General features: G+C 35.5%; 1 protein-coding gene across 2 annotated transcripts in view; it reads left to right on the top strand.

Annotated features, from left to right (window-relative positions):
• LOC127422052 (stAR-related lipid transfer protein 13-like) overlaps nucleotides 1-23,021 on the top strand; it is a 127,435-nt gene that overhangs the window by 19,340 nt on the left and 85,074 nt on the right. For both annotated transcript variants that reach the window (XM_051665391.1, XM_051665392.1), the window contains exons 4-5: nucleotides 1,377-1,520; nucleotides 15,114-15,144. In XM_051665391.1, the coding sequence (XP_051521351.1) occupies nucleotides 1,377-1,520; nucleotides 15,114-15,144 (175 nt within the window). The remainder of the gene's footprint in view (nucleotides 1-1,376; nucleotides 1,521-15,113; nucleotides 15,145-23,021) is intronic.

Raw genomic sequence — 23,021 nt, 5'->3', positions numbered from 1 at the left:
ATATTTGTGAAAAAATTTGCTTGAAAAATAAGCCTATGTCCTACCTTTTTTTTTATTTTTAGGAAACATTTTAGAGGTAAAAAAAAAAAAATGTTCAGAGACAAAAAAAAAAATCAGATTTTTTATTTATTTTTTTTTTTTTTCAGAGATAAAAAAACATTTAGAAAACAAAAAATGAGAAAAAAATTCAGAGGAAAAAAATGTAGAGAATTTTTTTTAAGTTAAATAAAAAAAATATTTCAGAGGAAAAAAAAACATTTCAGAGAGAAAAAAATTCAGAGAAAAAAATAATCAAAGGAAAACAATTTCAGAGAAAAATAATTCAGAGAAAAAAAATATTTCAGAGAAAAAAAAATTCAGAGAGAAAAAAAAAACAATTACAGAGAGAAAAAAAATCATAAAGAAAATAATATTTCAGAGAAAAATTATTTTCAGAAAGAAAACAAATTTCAGATAAAATTGTGAGAGAAAAAAATGCACTAATACACCTAAAAAAATTTTTTACCTAGTGCATTTTATTTTTCACCTTGCATTCAGGGCTTCCGTAGTTATCTAATATAAATATATAGGTTTTTAGGTATGACTTACTGTAAGTGACCAAATTCTTTTTGAGGCCATTTTGTCAGTGCAGCGCAACCTGAAATGGGGTCCTTAGTAGATGTTCATTCTTGAACCATGCATAAAAATCTGATAAGCATACGATCAGAACAGTATGATGTACTGAACAATTAATGTTAGAGCCCATCCACTGGATATATAAAAATGTTGCTGGATGTGCCTTGGTATGGCATCTGTTTTTGACAAGGGTTAGATAGAATGTGCTGTGATCTGGCAAAGACTGGACCAGACTGGTGACACTAACACAGGGGTCCATTGTGTTGGGAGTTTGCCATAGGGAACTTTCAAAATCATAAAAAAAAAAAACCCCTCATGAATGCTCACAACATAACCACCCTGTAGCAAGGGTTCACAGCCAGAAACAAAAGTGCTTTTGGTTCCTCAAGACAACGATGTCTTGTGCTTGGAGTCTGTTGCTCTGTTTGTATCACTGTGTCCATTAGGGATGATGACATAATGGCTTTCAGAGCCCTCATGACAACCATTCCTGGCATGTCCCATAACTACTTTATAACAAGAGACAAGATCTCCTTTTAAATGATGCTTTGGACCAGGTCATCTTTTTCTAGAGGTTCTTCCATCATCTAGAGCTCTATCATCTTTGTGGTCTTCCAAATGTACTGTCTAGATCTTTAATTATATCACTAGTTTGTGTCTGACTCTGTGTCTCCAGCCACTGACCTCTTCTCTTGTCTTTTCTTAGTCATCTCCAGAGGTTGTCTCATCTCATGCTGAAAGTTGTTGTGTTGACATTGCAGAGCGGAGTTGCGGGGGTAAGCCAGACCCTCAACTACAACAACATGGCCAGAAGAACAGATACAAGGGAACGCCACAGCCAAGAGAGACTCACAAAAGCGGGAGCCACTTCCTCTCTGGGGAGATCACATGGTAAAAAGACAGAGGTAAACGTTTAAACTTACCCAAGATGATTTTCCTTTGTCTTACATCGAAATAACCCCTCCGATGATGCTAGAGCTTTTCTCACAACTAATTTCACTTTTGTGAGCCTTTTTATTTTTTGCAATTACTTTGAACCTACATGTCTCAAATTATAATTTAAAGCCCAACTAAGTTTTGTTTGTGAAATGTTTTGCTTGGAAAGTTTGCTTGTGCTATATTTCTTTAACAAAAATGCCACTTACCCATTTTGTTATCCAATACAATGACATTCATACATTAAGTGTGGCATAAAACTTTCTGGACCACTGTATGTATGGAAACGTACTCTTTCTTAAAGAATTCGGACCCACTTTATATAAGGTGTCTTTAACTACTATGTCCTTAAAGGGGTAGTTCACCCAAAAATGAAAATTCAGCCATTGTTTACTCACCCCTGTGTTGTTATAACCCCATATGACTTTCTTTCTTTGTCTTAACACAAAGGGAGAAATTGTGAAAAAATCTCAGTGATGTCATACAATGGCAATGTATGGTGACCACCTCTTCAAGCTTTAAAAGGACACAAAAGTATATTGTAATTCAGAAGTCTAATAAAATATTCCATGAGACTCATGATTGTTATGAAAGCGTACGATAAAGTTTGGTGAGAAACCAACAGAAATCTAATGTATTATTTAGTGAAAATATTTACTGACCTTTATTCTCCTGTGTACTTTCATGAGTCTGCACGCAAACTTTAGAGCTCTGTACACGAGAGCAACAGTAGTTATGCAGCACGTGCGAGATGGGCCGTTCAAGGGAAAACTCGTTTTGTTTCGCTTCAACAGGACTACCAGCGATATTAACATCAGAAAACACAACACAGCTGCTCACAAACCAGAGAACAGAACTTACAAACATGTCTGAAGAGTTTGTAGTGTAAGAATAGATGCATTTCCAGCCTTAATTGTTTGAACCGTTGTCCTCCATCAAACAGAGAGATGGGGCTGAAGGTAGCTACAGTCACACTGTGTCCTACTCGGATGCCAAACGACATGCAATAAAAGTGATCTTTTCTATGTTAATCAGAGTTGTTTTGTTCTTAGCAGCTGCGATGAGCAACTGGAAATTCTGTCAAATGCTTGGTTTCTAGATTTGGCATCGCCAAATATGAACTGGTGTTTGTACTGCTCTTAAAACGCAGCACACTTCTCCGGAAACGCATCAAAATGATCACAGACTTCCAACGTGTATGTTTACAAATAGCACAGATGGGTTTAAAAACGGTCCAGGATGCCTTCAAAAAAGCACAACAGCATAACTGCTTGACAGCGCAGCTGGGGTGTCTCCATTTTACAATGGGTGTCTCCATTTTAGAGTTGTAACTTGACATCGTGTCTTTTAAAAGCAGCGCGAGATGTATGATAATGGTCAAAGCCGTACAAGTTTATGTAAAAAACATTTATATCCAGATAGGCACATGAAGGTGTCCTGTGTAAGTCCACTTTGGATGAATCTCCCATAACAGGCCCATCTCTCTGCTCTTCACCTGTGTGACTGACTCTAAGCACCAGTGGACAGGGCCAAGGGTGCAATGATGAAAAAAAGGCATTGACGTCTTGTTGAAGAGGCAGTTATATGCATATGTATTTGGTCCTTGTGACGTCACAAGTTCCACAAATTCCAAACAAGCCCTTCCTGGAGCTTGGTTTAAATAAATGCTCTTTTTCTATTAAGGAGGAAGTTTTCAGGTCTGAAACTTACAGTATGCTTTTATAGTACAATGACCTCTTATATGTCAAAAGACCAAGGAAAATTTGATTCCTCATGTCATGACCCCTTTAAGAAGAAGAGTTCATTAGGACATGTAGGCCATGTGATAAGTTGCTAAACTTTGCTCTGTGAAGTGTTTCCAAATGAATGCACTGTGTGTCAGTCAACAGGGCACACGTTCATTCCAAGAAGTTTCTGGTTTAAGATGAGGTTGATGGCCTGGGACTTTGTTTCTGATGGGTTTTCTGCATTAGAGGGACTGAATTAAATAGATTATCCCTCACTAATTCAAACAGGATTCTCCCTTAGCCTGGGGAATTGAATTAATGAATTCAAAGTGACACCAAAGGAAGTCTTTTTACAGGGCAGTTTAAGGCCATTGCTCTTGTTTAGATTTCAAACTGGTGTGGCTTAGTTTAACTAGTGTTGTTTGAATAGCGTAACGTAAATTGAAATCTGCTGTTTGTTTTGGGAAGAGACACAAGCCATTCATAAGCAATAAACCTAAACAAGACTTCAATCATGCTTTTCGTGTTAAGGCCTTAGTACACCAAATGTGAATTTTCACCACGATTCCTCGCCGTGTCGATTTTTTTTTCTTCGCCAGCCGATGAAATTCCCTTAACCAATAAAATATTACATTTGGATCATGTGTAAGGAGCTGCTGCAGTTACCATAAACCAGCGCAACTGGTGGCGCTAAAGCACAGAAAGCTGTTTTGACCACCGATATTAAACGCTGAAGTAACTTGAGGAAGAAATCCTGAACCAGCAGTGAGGATGTGTAGTTCAGTTGTATCAAATGCCTTAAAAACTTGAATATTTTTTCTCAAATGGGTTCTCTTAACATTTAAATGAAATGGCTGCATCACTGCCTTTCATCCCCTTTAAAAAAAACCTCTCTGATCTTACATGGAATGTCTTCATAATTTTAATTTGCTACATTTTTTTGAACATGAAGGGTTAAGGGTTAGGGCTTTGAGCAAGGACAGAAAAAACAAACAATAGCCCATCCTTCCTTCACCTCATTTTAATGTTTTTCATTTAAAAGGCACGTACTCCCTTGCATTTCCCAAAACAATATCCGATGAGCAACAGTGGGTTTAAATGAGCACAATATCTGTGGGAATTCAGTCCTTTTCCGTCCGGCTGGAGAACTGGGCCAGATGTGTTTGTTTAATCTCCGCATAGCATCGACACTGCAGCACTTGGAACGTTTTGTGGTCCATGCATGGGAACCCTGTTAAAGCCCTCTGGCAGGGATCGGGGAGGTGAGACAGGCATGAGTATGTGTTAGTGTGCGTATTAGATTGTGTGTCTGTATGAGAGCGAAGGAGGGTAAGTTGAAGAGGGTAATTGGATTGGAGGGGGTAATAGAATGATTTGGCTTTGTGCACTCTGACAAAATGAAGTCTTGAGGTTCTTGGAGAAGATTAGCAGGTCAAAAGCTCCAGAGGCATGTGGAGGCCTTCAGATCGCTTGAATGAATGTAGATAACAGATCCAAACTTTGAAAGCTCCATAGGCATTTTACCGAATGTCTTCTAACGTCAGTGTCGTAGGTTTTTGCGAAACCATGAACAACAAAAAGAAGTTGGAACATTTTTGTTCCAAATTTATTAAAGGTATATTATAAAGGAATATTCCAGAGTTAATACAAGTCAAGCTCAAATGACAGCATTTGTGGCATAATGTTGATTATCAAAAATACATTTCGACATTTGTTTAAAAAAAGAAAAAGCAAAAATCGAGGTTACAGAGAGGCACTTACAATGGAAGTGCATGGGGCCAATCTGTTAACGTTAAAATACTCACTATTTTAAAAGTATAGCCAAAAGACTTAAACAATACTAATGTTAACATGATTTTAGTGTGATAAAATTGCTTACTAATGTTACTGTGTAAAGTTATATGCAATTTTGACTTAGTTGCCATGACAATGCAACGCTGTTTACGCAAACCCTAAAACTACCATAAAAACAATGATTTAAAAATCTTTACAGCTTTAATAATAAACGTGTTTTAAAAGAATTAATGTAAGTGCTTTTATAAAATTATAAGCTTCAGATTTAACCTTCTGAGACCCAAAGCTTTAGAAAGTCAGATTTGTTTTCACCAAATTGTTTATTATGTTTCCAGGAGTGTTATTCATGTTTCTGAGACGTTACAGACATTACAGCTAATTTTCTGTAAAGCTGAATATATAATTCTGAGTCAAAGTAATCCAATCATCCAATCACTGCCAACCATGTTAAAATAAAGTTTAGCATTACAAATTCTGATTACCATTGTCCCATGTCTGCCAAACATGTTGAGTGGTCCCAAACATCATCTGCAGCCTGAAACTGAAATTTTAGTCAGATTTTAGGAGTGAATGGACTTGGCTGCATAGAAACCTATAGGATGTCCCCTTGCTCCCTTGTTCCCTATTTAGTGAAATAAAAAAATAACAATATTTAAATTAAAACAAAGCGAAATAACCCACAGATTTGTTAATATGGAAAGTTATTCAAAATAGCTAACATGTTTTTTCAACTTTTGTGGGAATAATGTCTAACAGTACACTTATGTGGACATCAAGTTTATCAGTGCGCTGACGTGCGAAAAATGTATGAATTTTTTAAAGTGGCATATCAAACGAAACTAGAGATGCTACTCTTTACAGCCAAATAGGATTCAATGAAAAAACTTAGAGGTTTCTTACCAGAGGCACTTTTGTTGCCTCTGCGCCTATAGAAGCACTTCATGGAAATGCTGTTGTCATGTGAATCAGTGCGTCAAAAGTTTAACCATTAAATGACAGTCAAAAGTGTTGTGAACAGTATTCAGTCGGTTTAAATTTATTGAAATGATGCATTGTTTTTATCATTGTTTTTAAACTTGTGGGGGGTTGCACAAGGTTAAACCCTCTAAAAATTGGCCCCATTCACTTTCATTGTAAGTGCCTCACTGTAACCTCAAATGTTTTTGGTAATAAACATTATTCCACAAATGCTGTCGATTGAGCTTCACTTGTATTGAACCTGGAATATTCCTTGAAGTTGGAACTTGGAAGTCAAAACACACTTGATCTAAATTTTTCATGAACAGCGCAACAAGATGCTTTGCAATGTGACCTGACTTTGTGAATATGACTAACGTCACGCTCATTTTAAGTTACATATATGTTAGAGAAGTCTGGTTGTTTATGTTCACTTGTGGACAATGGATGAGTAAAGGAGAAAAGTTTGTTGTACTTTGCGCCATTGCTAGTGTTCTGGATTTTGTGTGAAGAAACTCAAAATGTTTTAACAATGATATTTGCTTGTAACCAGAGCCTATTCTGGCACCAACACTATCTACTCTCTACTCTCCCACACCCACTGTGACGTATATACACATGGACTTGTATTGTTCCTGGATAGTTTTTGGTTGTTGGCTTCTGCTTTTAATTTTTCATTGTGGTTATTGGAAATAGAACAGCTGGACTGGTAGAGCACACATCGGCTACTTTGAAACTGTTCATGAATCAACAATGATTGGCACACTGAGGGAATGTTTATGTTGATACAGTCAATGTTACAGGGAAGTCGTACGTCATAAATATGACTCAGGATACGCAAGGATACGGGCCAGTGTAGCCAGTATATTTATTACTGCTATAACATCAACCACTTAAAGCAAAAGAGGTTGTTCCAGTCAATTACGTCACTGCTACACCACACAGTACAGATGATATATTCTAAAGAAAATATACTACTCAAAGCAAGCATAAAATTCTTGCTGTACTTTTAACAAGCTTTTATTTAAGATGTTGTAAACGTATGGTTTAATGTAGCTTCTATGTTGTACTGTTCAGTGTAGAGGAATATTTTGCCCAAAAATTATACTTCAATAATTCTTCTGTCATTTTTATTATTTACTCACCCTTGTGTTGTTTGGCTTTCTTAATTCTGTGTGATATAAAAGGAATTTTCTTGAATTTTCTCACTTTTCTTTTCCATACAAGGAAACCACACAGTGACCAGGGGCTGTCAAGAACCAAAAAGGCACCATAAAAGCACCAAAAATGTAATCCTTATGACTCATGTGTTATATTCCATGTTTTCAGAAGGAAGAGAAGAAAATGTAAACATTTTCCCTCCATAGTTTTCAAATGTTATTTTCATATATTCAAATATGCCATGTGAAAACACAAGCCAGGTTTGATGTTGATGATGCCAAATGCCATTGGTTATTGAGTTTCATGTAACCAGTCATGTTTCAGCGAGTTTGAATTTGCACAATTGCACATGAGGGTTGAGGGCTATGGTGCTGGGCAAGATTATCAGTGAATAAGGTCTTACATTTCAGTCTGATTTATACTGAAAGCTATCGTATAGCCTTAGAAGACTTGTTATATAACACATGAGTCATATGGATGGCTTTTATGTTGCTGTTTTTTTCTTTTTGTACCTTGACAGTCCATGGTCACTGTATTAATTCATTGTATGGAAAAGAACAGCTGAAGCATTCTTTAAAAATTAGTCCTTTGGTGTTCCATGTAAGAAAGAAAGCCATCAAAGCTATTGTATGGCTTCAGAAGACTTGAAATATAGGACACAAGTTGTATTAACTACTTTCATTGTGCTTTTTGTCCTTTCAAGAGCTCCACAGTCAGAATTTCTCATTTGTATACCATAGAAGAAGTAAAGTCATGTGTAGATCAAAGCATTCCTTTAATTTGTTGAATTCAGTGTTGGTGGCTTGTTTTAATTTGATTTAAAATTTTGGAATCAATGCATGGAGCCACATAGGCTTTGTGCTGTTGAGCAATGGGAAACTGGATATTTTTCATCCATCTGTGTGGAGAGTCCTTGCCAGCCCTTCAGCTCCCCGTGGAACTCTCGGTTGGGGCAAGAGAGTGGAGCTAAGCAGCTCAGTGGGATGAAGATAGATTACGGGGCCAAGCCCAACTCAGGAGGCCAGGATTTGTTATGCTCCAGCAGAGGTTAAGCCTCAGTTTGGGACATTAGGCAAGGAGCGCCCAATGCAAAATACAGCTGGGTTGAGAGGTCAACGCTGTGAACTTTTGTTATTCCAAGTCTTATGAAGCCACACAGTAGTTTTGTGTGCTAGAAATACAGGAATTTAAATAGTAGTACAAAATCTTGCCCTCTGCTGTAGCTCTAATTTTCTATTCAAGCTTGAGCACATTGTCAAACATAACTGGTTATCACATGTTTTTTGAAAGTGAAGCTCTGTCATGTAAATACCCTACACACACTCACGTCGAAATCTTAAGGATTTATACGACTTTTCTAAATTTGGCTAATTTGTATGATATCGTACAACTGCACTCACTACAGCCAGTGATGTCGCTGGACATCGTTTCCATCTAATACATGACAATTACTTGCTTCTGTCACACACTACAGCTTCCAATCATGTTTATACACACTACTGATCGATAAGGTTTAGATAAGGGGTTTAGGTAAGGCATAATATTAATAAGCATGTCCTTAACATCTTGTGCGTGAAACTCGCACTTACTTCTGCATTACACATCCGGGCATTTGCACGTAATGAAATCGTACAAGTTTATACAAATGAATTCGTACGAAATCATACGAAATAGCCAAGTTGTAAAATATGTAAGAATTTTCATGAGACTGGGTTGAAATACCGGTAAAAGTATCTATATACTGTGTGTGTGTGTGTGTATATATATATATATATATATATATATATATGTATATACTGCTCTATTTTTAATTGTTGGTCTATGTACTCATGCGCCATATGGGCGCTTTTGGAGCCTCTCACTTTGGTTGTGTTGCATCTCACTAGTGTTCAGCACCTCTAGTCTTAAGCGCTGTGTTTTTAGGACGATGTGCCAAGTTGAACGTAGTTTGAAACTTTGAAAAATGCATCTAGAGATCCCAGCTCGGTCCAGCTGTCTTTGAACACAAAAGTGCGTCTGTGGAAGGCTGAGCTGCCTGCTCATTGGTTTAAAGGGATAGTTTACCCCAAAATTTTAATTCACTCATCATTTACTCACCCTCATGCCATCACAGATGTGTATGACTTTCTTTCTTCTGAACACAAATTAAGATATTTAGAAGAATATCTCATCTCTGTAGGTCCTTACAATGCAAGTGAATGGTGACCAGACCTTTTGAAGCTCCAAAAATCACATAAAGGAAACATAAAAGTAATCCATAAGACTCCAGTGGTTAAATTCATATCTTCAGAAGTGATATGATAGATGTGGGTAAGAAACAGATCAATATTTAAGTCCTTTTTTACTCTAAATCGCCACTTTCACTTTCAGATGTGAAAGTAAGGAAGGCATAAATAGTAAATCTGTTCCTGTCCTTGATGGGCATGATACCCATCTCTTGCACTTCCTGTTGGACACACACACACACACACACATACACTTACACATCATATAAAGTGATGCATGGGCCTTTCAGCACCACTAGACTTGAGAGGCGTTCTGGCTGTGAGCATGGATGCTTCACAGATCTTAATACCGGTTTTAACATATACAGTTCAGAAGCAGCAACACAAGGTGTTTATATAACTTCCCTGTGTTTACTTTAAATACAGGACTTATTCAGGCATTAGTTTGATTCTACATTATCCTTCCTTTAAAGTCATCTTTCATTTCCCTTGAGAGAAGTAATCAGACCTGGATATTTTGTTTCCTTTTCCAAATCCTCCTTTTTGCAAAACGGGCACAGGCTTGTAAAGCAGAGATGGTGTTTATTTTATGTACATTTTCTTACAAAGATAGTTCACCTTAAAAAGGAAAATTGTGTCATCCAAATCCAAAACTTCCTTTTATCCATAGGACAAAAAAATAACATATTTTTAAGAAATACTGCTAAAAATAAAAAATACAAAATACAAAAAAAACATTAGAAAAGCACCATAAAATTAGTCCATATTACTTTTATGGTATATTCCAAGTCTTCATGAGTTGGACTGATCCAGTTCTCAGGTTTAACTTATTGACTCAATGATCCTTTTACAGCAGTTCTCGAGTTAACAGGTCACTGAAGGGGATCATTATAAGTGAATAATGAATACATTTCAGTCTGTTCAACACACAAAGCTATTGCTCCGCTTCAAAAGTCTTGGAATGCAGTGTGCAAGTCATGTAGGCAATACATTTATGGTGCTTTTTTGTCATTTTTTTTTTACCTTAAAGGTGCAATATGTAACAATTTTCATGTAATATTCGCCCTTTTTTGCCAATGTGTGCGCTTTTCAAAAACATTTTAGTCAATGTAAAAACTCTAATTTAACCTATTTTCTGTCTTAAAGGAATATTCCGGGTTCAATACAAGTTAAGCTCCATCGACAGCATTTTTAGTATAATGTTGATTACCACAAAAATTACTTCGACTTGTCACTCCTTTTCTTTAAAAATAAAAAAGGGAAAATCGAGGTTACAGTGAGGCACTTACAATGGAAGTGAATGGGGCCAATTTTTGGAGGGTTTAAAGGCAGAAATTTTAAGTTTATAAGTTGTAAAATTGGGTATAACACAGAAAAGGTTAGTAAGGGATTTTATCACACTGAAATCATGTTAACACGCATATTGGTTGTCTTGTGGCTATACTTCTGAAACAGCTACGGACTGGTCCCCATTTACTTCCATTGTAAGTGCCTCACTGGAACCCAGATTTTTGCTTCTTTTTTTAAAAAAGAAAAGGAGGGGAAAATCAAAAATATTTTTGTGGTAATTAAAATTATGCAACATATGCTGTCGATTGAGCTTAACTTGTATTGAACCCGGAATTTTCCTTTAAAGCTGAAATGTGTAATTTCTTTGCTTTTAAACAGGTTTCCTGAACACGCCCCCATTTGTCATTGGTCAGATAGTCCCGCCACAAACTCGCGCCATTTGTTGAGATATTGATTCTATGTTGGGCTGGACAAGATGTTTAAACAAACAGAGCAATATTTTCATAGAGCTACAGAGCCTTTTTTTTTTTTTTTCTCTGAGAAATCAACCTACAAATGACTTACATATGTGTCACTGCATATCAAGTTGGAATATTGAGAAAGTTTCACATGTAAATACATAATATTTCAAGAGTAAAATGTGTGCAAACGTTGTTTCGCGCTGACTTTAAATGTCCTTTTGCAGCTTTTTAAAAAGTCTGCATCTGTTCCATATGAAACATGTTTGTAATAGCAGACATGTATTTGTGAATCTCTAGTGGAATAAATATTATGATAGAAGTTATTCATGCAAGCCAAATAAAAATCCCAGACAAATGAACTTCGGGGCTGTGTTATTTAACACGATCCAAAATCTCCAACAGCCTGTAATTCAGTGTGATCCAGCTCAAATAATGTTGGTTTGAAAATAAACTTTCGGTACCACTGCCCCTGGAAATTATGCTATCTGTTTTCCTTTTGTTGTTATGATTTTATCTAATTTCGAGCCACTGCCATGTAGCTTGCTTGGTTTTCTTGAGTTCCCCCTTAAGCGTAATAATTTTACATCTGTCTATCCATCCTTCTATCTGAGAAATGATCTTAAATGTAATTCTGTCAGCCCTCATCATTCACACTTAGGATTCCAACAGTTCCCAGAAAATTGCACATATCCCAGGAAGGTAATCATTAATATGAAGACTACATGTTGCAAAACAAATTCCCTTATTATCCTTTACATTTGCGTTTTGAGCTATTATTTGTATTTCCTGGTCTAAACACTCTGATGCAAATTTTTGCATGCAGCATTTCCATTAAAATCCCTTTGTCTTATTCCCAAATCATTTGCAAAACAGTTTAACCAGGTTCTAAATGCATTGAAATAGCACTGGTGTATTTACTATAAATTGTCTTTGTCATTCATTTCAGCGCAAACACGCATATTTTCTATGCAAAATATTTTTATTTTTTTTTATTGATTGGGCCTTACAAAACCTTAAAAAAAAAAAAAAAACGTGTTAATCGTAAAATTTCTTATATCAATAGTTACAATGTTTTGTTTTACTTGTCAAATGGTCTGCACTTATATAGCGCTTTTTTAACCTTAGTGGTTCCAAAGCACTTTACACTGTGACACATTCACCCATTCACGCACACACTCACACACCAATGACGGCAGAGTTGCCATGCAAGGCACTAGCCTGTCATTGGGAGAAGCTTGTGGTTCAGTGTCTTGCCCAAGGACACTTCGGCATGTGGAGTCATGTGGGCCAGGAATCGAACTGCCAACCCTGCGATTAGTGGCCAACCCGCTCTACCACCTGAGCCCACAGCCGCTCAAATGTAATGACTAGTCAGAATGGCTACTGTATAGGTTAATGTAAAATGCTACAAGTAAAAATTGGAATAGACACTAGTATCTAATAAATAAGTACTAGTAAAACTGATATAGAAACATTTTTAAGTTACTTAAAATAGTAATCCACTACAAATGACTAATTATTTCCTTACCAGTAACAATGGAATAGTTACTTGTCATTACTGGAATATTGACTAGTAGCAAAGGAAAAAGTACTAGTATCTAAATAATAAGTACTAGTAAAACTGAAAAAGATACTAGTCACTTGGAATACTCACTAATAACTAAAAACAACTACTAGCAACATAAAAAGAGATAATATTGTTGTTGTGTTTGTTTTCCTGTTATTTATATAAAGGTCTTGGCCTTAAATTTTCTTGTTCTTTTTGCTGTCAGATTGATTGACTGATGTGTGTGACATTTCAACTGCGTACATATAAGTCCAGATTGTTATTGTATGGCAGACTCTTCCTAAAGCTAGTCATCATTCATTGGTGCATAATTACATGTCATGTAACCGTCATTCGTGTCAGTGACAATTACCACTTTGAAACACGCCAGATCTTTACACGTGCACACACACATGCTTTCTGTCTAGAATACTCATTTAACCTCTTCAAACATGTTTTTTGATGGGTGAAATTCCAGTAAGGAGCCCAACAGTCATGTCAAAAATAACATGGAATATACATACCTTTAAACCATCTCGCCTTACAGTATTTCATGCACTTTTTAAGCAGTTTTATGAGGGTAACAGTCACACTTGTACTTATTTTAAACACTGTAACTCTGAGATACGTGGTATAAATTCAACCCCTTGTTGCAAAATCTCACAGGCTGTAAGGAACCATGACATCATCTATAATTTCTCCTCTTTCCGCTGTGTTTTTCAGGATAAGACCCAGATGTCGTTAAACACAGGCAGAGGGCCCCAGTGTACATTTACAGCCGAGGGAAAACTCAAACAATAATAAACAGACACTTCAAATGACTTTAACACTGATAATGCATTGAATTACATTAAAATTACTAGTTTGTCATTAGCATTTTCCTGGTTGCTGTGATACACTTAGAATCCAGACAATACATCTGCTGCTTTTCATCATAATTGTATTTTTTTATTTATTTATTTATATATTTTTTTTTACATCATTGTAGTGTTTAGTGTAGGTCTGCTACCTCAGCTATTGAAATTATCCATGCATCTGGGTGTCCTCACTCAGAAAATAATAAATAAATAATATATAATAGAATGAATAGTTCTTTTTCGGTTTTAAAAATCTGACCCCACCGGTCGACTTAGGTTCACAGGATCACACTTATGGGCCGGATTTAAGCTTCAACTTAATGCAACTTTTTGCAAACCTCTAGTTTTTAGTGTTTGAGGAACATTATACAATTTTATAACAGAATGTATTCACATTTTATTATTTTACTATTATTGCATTATTATTATATTATTATTATATTATTAATATATAGTATTAAAATAAATTAAAATATAGTATTAAAATAAATAATATATTACTTTAGACATATATATTAAATATATTAAAAGTATATTAAAAGTAAATAATGTATAGTATTGAAAGTATTATAACATAGTATTTTAATATAATAATATAATAATAGGTGTTTATATTATCTTAACATTATACCATTTTATACCATATAATAATATCACAGAAAAGTGTTATAAAACACCAGGACTTATAACACTTCTCAAAGATATGACACTATCCAAATTATATCATTATATCAGCATAAAAATTGGAATGGAATTCAATTGGAATTATACAAAAATGAATGTGAATTTTCTTTTTTTCTTTTTTATTTGGTATGCCTCCTTTTACATTTACATTTAGTCATTAAGCAGATGCTTTTATCCAAAGTGACTTACAAACCAGGAACATAAGCAATTTATCACACAACAGTCAACAATATCTGCAGTATTGCACTGCCAAATTACAAGAGTAGCTAGAGTAGTATAGAAGCTAGTGCAGAAGAAAGAGACAGACAAGGAAAGTTAACATTTAATTTCATAATAAATATAATTGCTTCATGCTTTAATGACAGCATGCACTCAAGCTGACATGATGGACTCAACAAGTTGGTGTAAGACATGATGAACCATGTTATCATCTTGTGTGCTCATCCTAGGTTTTCAATGTGGTCTTAGACTTTTAGACAAAAATTAATTGCATGGTCTTAGGACAGTAAGTATGTAGTCGCTGTTAGAAACTGGAAAACAGGTCTTCTGTGGATTTCAGATGGAATGTTAGACATGACCTTCATTCTAAACAAGTAGCACTTTCTCTCTTTGTCAGGCAACAGCACTGTAAATCATGTTGACCTGGGTCAATGTACCATTCAGCAGTTCTGTGGGAGGAAATTCAATGCTCAGGTGTTGATTTTATCCACTACGGGAGAGGAGCTGTATTTCTGGCCTTTGTTTTGATGATCGGGGTCCTGAACATGAGACGGTTTTATGTGATATACTTACTGTAAAGCTGTTATGAAAATATTAACACAACCTTGCTTGTTATAACAGATTTTATGTTTTGTTTGTAGATGTCCATCAAGAAGAGGCATGGAGCTGCAGGTAAGCACACTTTTTGTTTTTATTTTAAAAGGGATAGCTCACAAAAAATAAAGACAAATTGAAAATTCTGTCATCATTTACTCATGTTTTTCCAAACCCATATGACTTTTTTCTTTAGTGAAAAAAAAAAAAAAAAAAAAAAAGATATGTTAGGCAGAATTACTATATGAAGAAAAAAAAAAGATGCAATAACTGAGGCTGTCATTCTGCTTAACATCTCCTATTGTGTTCCACGGAAGAAAGAATGTCATCGACATGAGGGTGAGTAAATGACAAAATGTTCCTTTTTCGGTGTACTATCCCTTTAAACTGTGTGGGAGAAGACATTTTCTGAATAAGAAATGTTTTGATGTAATGGACATAGAATTTTGATCTTGTTGAATTTTTCAGACAGGGTAAATGCGTTTTCTGCTGGTTGATCTAGGTGGTGTAACTTCTATCAGTAATAGGCCTATATAAAGTAGCATAACTTGTTTCCCAAAGGCATGCACCTTGTTTTGGATATGACATTTGCTAATACCACAAATCCACTATGTAGATGAGGTTATTATGTCCTACACCTCTGTTCTAATCAGTTAAGAGATGTTCAGAAATTACAGAGGATAGTTGTAGAACAATGTCCCAAGCTAGTCCTGAGATTTGTACACAGCATGTCAAATTTATGGATGAAACAAGATTCTGGTCTTATCCTGGTCTGAAATGGGCTTTCATTTTATCTTGACTGATGTTGCAGTTTTAAATCTTAAATTTTCTAATTTCTATGTATTCTCAGAAAAGGTTACACTGTGTGACCTTACTACAGTAACTGCATTTAAAAGTTAAATGAGCTTTAAAACAATAAAATAAACTAAAATGAAAACTTTTTATGAAGCAGGCATGATGCAGACTCAAACCTGTCTCTGTAAACATGTGCTCTAGATCTGACAATTTTAAAGAAAGGAAAACAAACAACCGAAAGAAAGAAAGGAAACCAATACAGAAAGAAAAAAAGACAGAAAGAAACAGAAGAAAAAAGAAAGAAACATTAAAAAGAAACACAAGAAAGTAAGAGAAAGAAAGAGAAAAAAGAAAGAAACAGAAGAAAGAAAGAAAGAAAGAAAGAAAGAAACAGAAGAAAGAAAGAAACAGAAGAAAGAAAGAAAGAAAGAAAGAAAGAAACAGAAGAAAGAAAGAAAGAAAGAAAGAAAGAAAGAAAGAAAGGAAATTATACAGAAAGGAAGAGGCAGAAAGAAAGAAACCTAAAAAGAAACAGAAGAAAGAAAAAGAAACACAAGAAAGGAAGAAAGAAAATTAAGAAACAGAAGAAAGAAAAAAGGAAAGAAACAGAAAAAAGAAAGAACAGAAGAAAGAAACAGAAGGAAGAAAGGAAACAATACAGAAAGGAAAAAAGAAATGAAAGAAAGAGAAAAAAGAAAGAAACAGAAGGAAAAAGAAAGAAACAGAAAAAGAAAGAAAGAAAAAAGAAAAGAATTGATACAGAAAGGAAGAAAGAGAAAAAGAAAGTAAGAAACAAAGAAAGAAAAACAGACAGAAGAAACAAAGAAAGAAAGGAAACCGATACATAAAGAAAGAAAGAAAGAAAGAAAGAAAACAAATACAGAAAGGAAGAGAAAGAAAAAGAAAAAGTAAAGAAAGAGAACGAATGAAAGTTAGAAAGAAAGAAAGAAAGAAAGAAAGAAAGAAAACAAATACAGAAAGGAAGAGAAAGAAAAAGAAAAAGTAAAGAAAGAGAACGAATGAAAGTTAGAAAGAAAGAAAGAAAGAAAGAAAGAAAGAAAAGAAAGAAAAAGTAAAGAAAGAGAACGAATGAAAGTTAGAAAGAGAAAGAAAGAAAGAAAGAAAGAGAGAAAGGGAACCGATACAGAAAGGAAGAAAGAGACAAAGACAGAAAAGAAAGAGAGAAAGAAAGAAAGGAAGAAAGAAAGAGAGAAAGGAAATGATACAGAAAGGAAGAGACAGACAGAAAAGAAAAGAAAGAAAGAAACACAAGAAAAAAGTAAGAAAGAAAGGAAATGATACAGAAAGGAAGAAGGAGAAAGAAATATAATAAGGAAAGAAAGAGAACAAAAGGAAACCGATTCAGAAAGGAAGAAAGAAATAAATGAAAGAAAGAGAAAAAAGAAAGAAACAGAAGAAAAAAGAAAGAAACAGAAAAAGAAAGGAAGAAACAAAGAAAGAAAAACAGACAGAAGAAAGAAAGAAACAAATAAATGAAACCGATACAGAAAGAAAGAAAGAAAGAAAGAAAGAAAGACCAATACAGAAAGAAAGAAAACCAATACAGAAAGAAAGAAAGACCAATACAGAAAGAGAAAGTAAAGAAAGAAAGAAAGAAAGAAAAAGTAAACCGATACAGAAAGAAAGAAAGAAAAAGGAAACCGATACAGAAAGAAAGAAAGAGAGAAAGAAAACCAATACCGAAAGGAAGAGAAAGAAAAAGAAAAAGTAAAGAAAGAGAACGAATGAAAGAAAGAAAGAAAGAAAGAAAGAAAAAGGAAACTGATACAGAAAGGAAGAAAAAGACAGAAAAGAGAGAAAGAAAGGAAGAAAGAAAGAGAGAAAGGGAACCGATACAGAAAGGAAGGAGATAGACATAAAAGAAAAGAAAGAAAGAGAGAAAAGGGAACCGATACAGAAAGGAAGGTGATAGACATAAAAGAAAGAAAGAAAGAAAAAAGAAAGAAAGAAAGGAAACTGATACAGAAAGGAAGAAAGAGACAGACAGGAAAAAAAGAAAGAAAGAAAGAACACCAATACAGAAAGAAAGAAAGAAAGAAAGAATGTAAACCGATACAGAAAGGAAGAAAGAGATAGACAGGAAAGAAAGAAAGAAAGAACACCAATACAGAAAGAAAGAAAGAAAGAAAGAAAGAAAGAAAGAAAGAAAACCGATACAGAAAGGAAGAAAGAGACAGACAGGAAAAAAGAAAGAACGAAAGAGAGACAGTGAGAGAGAGAGAGAGAGAGAGAGAGAGAGAGAGAGAGAGAGAGAGAGAGAGAGAGAGAGAGAGAGAGAGAGAGAGAGAAAGAGAGAGAGAGAGAGAGAGAGAGAGAGAGAGAGAGAGAGAGAGAGAGAGAGAGAGAGAAAGAACACGTCTGATTTGATAGATTTCAGTGGCCGTTTTACTAATAGCTTAGTCTTATCATTTGGTTCCTCTACATAATAAAGCATCAAGGCTAAATTACTCTTACTTTTCACAATGCTTCCTACCTTTTTCTCTGGGCTTTTATTATTAAGGACTGGGCCAGCATGAACATGACAGACAAAGACAGGTGGTCTTGTGTTCCTCTGAGTGTCTGGAGACTGTGGGGGCATGTAGCCCCTCATTTATAGGCCTATTTCTGTGTCCTCACTTGGTGTGGGACCCAGTTAAAATTAGGAGGGCATGCTGGAGCATTGTTGCTGTTATGCTGAGGGAAAATATTTGGCTTGGCTTGATGTGGCCAAGAGGGGCAGCTGGAATATTGGGGTGGTGTTGTGGGATTCCAGTTAGGGCTCAGGTTGCACTCTCACATGACCCTCTGGTGGACTCAAAAAAATAGCTCTTTGGCTGAACTTGATTCAATCGTTAGTAGTGGTTCCACGTGTTTGAAATGAGTTTTCTTAACATGAAATTACTATGTAATCTCTTTTCAAACACTTTGTGAAAACTCCAATGTAACAGAAACTCCTCTAAATCTCAACATAAAATGTTAAACATTAACAAATATCCCCCTTTATATTCATCTTGCACAAAATCACATAAAATAACACTTCATTTTAACATTTATTATATCGAGTCCCATGCAAAGCATGCTTAGAAATGGAAATCCCCTGCACAGTTCCATCATTGATACATTAACACCACAAAAATGTAGTCCCAACTAAAATTTAACAAATTTAAATGGATTTAATGCAATGAAATCAAGTTCTAACTAAATGTTTTGAATTGTGTTGCTTTAGTTGATTTTAATTAAGTAAATTGAACAAGCAGCAAAAATCTTTTTTTGTTCAGGCAACACAAATGGACATCATGCCTTGTAGATGGTCTACTCATTTCAGCTCACACTCCATCCAGTCAATGCCTTTGTGGTGTGACTGGGACACTTGGTTTGAGTTGTAAAGCAAGGAGCAGTGTGAAGTGAATCTATATGGTTCAAATTTGATACCGGGCATGGCCTTTACCTCCAGTTATCTCTTACTAGCCACATTAGCCTACTTGAATGTTTGGTTTGAAATCTAATCGCTGTACTGCTTACATTACACAACAGGATTGCTTGTCATCTGTCATCATGTTGTCATTGCAGTGTACATACCAGGCGAGGTGCCCAAATTATAAGATCTTTGTCCAAGAGGCATCCCCAATCAACATGTTAAGATATGATTGTCTGGAGCATAGCTGTTGTCGCTGCATTGCACACACTACAAGATTTTGTGGCGATAATATCAAACATGCTTAAAAATACTGCAGTGTTTTTGACAGCTCAAGACTGGCTCTGGTCACGTCGCTGAACTGCTCATACTTTATGAGCATCGCTGACCGTAGCGAGCACTGATTTCGCTGTGATCTAGGAGTTTTGTCCCAGACCTCAAAAATACGTCTGCAACAGCAAAATCAGACAAAATATTGTGTAGTGAGGGCACGGCTTTAGTGGAGCTATTTGGATAATTACGCACATTCTCATGTATGGTTACTAGTGGCAGTGGTCATATTGGTTTCCCAGTTTCCTGTCCTGTCCTGGTACAAAATCAGCTACTTGTTCTCAGAACAACCTCATCATGATATAGCACTTTATTCTATAATGCTGTGAATCCCATTATGATGATCTGCTTTTAGAAATTGTACTTTTTCTTTACTTGTCTTTTCTTTACATTCACTTTACATACTTTTGCAAAGTTTTGATTTGCATCATGAAAATATATCCCAACGGTGAAGTATAATGGAGGGAGCATCATGATTTGGGGCTTCTTGGCTGCTTCGGGGCCTGGACCGCTTGCCATCATTGAGGGAAAAATGAATTCCAAAGTTTATCAAGATATCCAACAGGATAATGTCAGGGTGGCTGTGCGCCAGCTGAAACTCAGTAGAGGTTGATTGATGCAGCAGGACAATGACCCTAAACATCAAAGTAAATTCATGACAGAATGGCTTCAAAAACAGAAAACTTTTTGGAGTGGCCCTGTCAGAGCCCAGACCCAAAAGAGATACTGTCAAATGATCTCAAGAGAGCTGTTTTGTTTTTGGAACCATTCAGAGTAAATTCTAGAGACTGATGTGCATGAAAATCCCAGGAGATTAGCAGTTACAGAAATACTCAAACCAGCCCGTCTGGCACCAACAATCATCCATGTGATATGGCTAAGCTGAAGCAGATCTGTAAGGAAGAATGGTCCAAAATTCTTTCTGAACGTTGTGCAGGTCTAATGCCAAAGAAGGATCAACCAGTTATTACATCCAAGGGTTCACTTAGTTCTTCTTGCCACTGTGTGTGTGTGTGTGTGTGTGTGTGTGTGTGTGTGTGTGTGTGTGTATATATATATATATATATATCATTTTTTTTTTTTTTTTTTTAAAGATTACTCAAATCAATTTGATGGATTTTTTTTAATGAAATTAAAATGCACAATTAAATAATTAAAATATAAATTAAAATCATATTTTGAGTGTTGGGTAAATACAATTTTGTTTGTTTTTACACATTTTACAATTTCCTCCAAGCATTGTTGGTCTACCCAACATTACAAAAGTTTAATAAACCATATTTTCAACCCATATTTGAAATCGTTCAGTTTAAGCTGCAGTTTGAATAGAGGTCTGTCCTCCCTCTATTTCACAGTCGCTTATATTCAGTCTAACAACTAACCATATGTCTTAAATTGTATAACCATGCTAATAGCAATAACAATGATGACGCTATAAAAGAAGACCGTAGAGTTAAGGGCACATGTGGTGTAGTATTTCCCATCTTGTGTTTTACTGCAGGGTGGTAGAGACTGCATTATGTCAGCCTACTGCAGGGCCAGATGGCCCGGCAGGATCCATAATGTACTACACATCTTGTTAGAATGACAGTCTCCAGAAAGACCTCACTTGCAGGCAGTGGAGCATTTAATGATCAGTTCTAAAATTAAAACATGTCATTTCATTCAAATCACCATAAATTTTGTTATTTAAAGCTGTGTTATGTAATTGATAAGGCTTAACGTTTAATCCATAGAGCAACCAGCGAGAATGCATTCTTCATGGTCATAAATTTCCTTTAAGCAAATATCTGTGACCCATTTATGAAAGGTAAAACTAACCTGTCTTTTCCAGTTTGGCTCTGCTGATACCACACAAAACCAAGATCAAATCACAGAAGATTTTTTTCCATGCCCTTGATAGTATCCAGAAATATTGAGAGACCATGTAAGATAGAAAAAAAAAGGTTTGCTGCTATTTGGGTGTTCTGCTAATGTGGACCACCTGCTCCACTATTTTTAAGTTTAATAATTTAAAAACAGACCTCAGATATGTAATGTTACAATCCTCAGCTCTAATTATATTAAAGGAATAGTTCACCCAAATATGAAAATTCACCCTCATGTCTTTCAAAATCATGTCTTCCTCTGAACACAAAATAAGTAATTTAGTTATTTATAGCAGAAGGTCCAAGCTGTTCTTTTGCATACAATTAAAGTGAATGGTGACCACTGCTGTCAAGCAAGATTTTCAACCCTAAAATTCAGTCGGTTCCTTACACAAAGTTATTAAATAGCTTCTGAAGACTTGGAATATTGCACACAAGCCATATAGACTACTTTTATGATGCTTTGTATGATGCTCGGACATTTTACTAAACATCTCCTTTAATGTTCCATGGAAGAAAGAAAGTCATAGGGGTTTGGAACCACATGAGGGTCAGTAAAATATGACAGAATTGACATTTTGGGTAAACTATCCCTTTAACGTGCCTTTAAGAACCATTTTACAGTTTCAGAATGACAACTCTGAGGCCATAGAACAAGTTCCTGTTTATAATGGCCACTTTGACCCACCCACGGGCCTTACAGGGTCCTATAAACAGAGGTATCACTACGTCTTGTAAAAGACCATTAGCTCTGATGCAAACCAGCGCAAGACCCCTATGAAGAACTCAAAAACAAACAAATCCCTATTCACTTTTTGGATCCCTTGACAATATATAAATCGCATGTCCTTTCCTATACTCAGCCTATCACCACAATTTTTTTGATCTCTATATTCAAAGAAACTGTATTTATCCTTGTCTAGACATGACAGTTATCAATTGAGAGGCCCCTCTTATGAGCAGATGTAAATTAATAATCCATGTCTTGTGCTATATGACTCTAAGCAGGATAGGCAGGGTTGACATGACTTATACAGTGGATTCCTCAGTTCTCATGTTTAAGAAATGGCAACAGCCAGACATATGGAAAAATACCAACCTGGTCTGATAGTGAAAATGTGACTCTATATATACAGTTTAGCAAAACTTGTTATATGTGTCTCCAGGTACAATTCCCTGCAGTTTCCAGGTAAAATGAACATTAGAGGCACTACAACAACTGTGTGTTTTATTCACTTTCACTCAAATCATGACTTTAATGGCTAAATATGACTTTATAAATACTTATTTTTCTCTCTATTACCCAGACCCTTTTATTTTATGATATCACACACTTCTAGTCAAACACATCTTTTGAAAAACAATACATTTTAATGCTTCTATTCACTTAAAATCACCTGCCTAATATTGTGTAGGTCCCCCTCGTGCCCCCAAAACAGCGCCAACCCGCTATTTCTCAGAATAGCAGTCTGAGATGATATTCTTCTCACCACAATTGTGTAGAGCGGTTATTTTGAGTTACCATAGACTTTGTCAGTTCAAACCAG

This window comes from Myxocyprinus asiaticus, chromosome 31, assembly GCF_019703515.2.
Source record: "Myxocyprinus asiaticus isolate MX2 ecotype Aquarium Trade chromosome 31, UBuf_Myxa_2, whole genome shotgun sequence".
Lineage (NCBI taxonomy): Eukaryota > Metazoa > Chordata > Actinopteri > Cypriniformes > Catostomidae > Myxocyprinus > Myxocyprinus asiaticus.
This window is presented reverse-complemented; position numbering and strand designations above follow the sequence as displayed.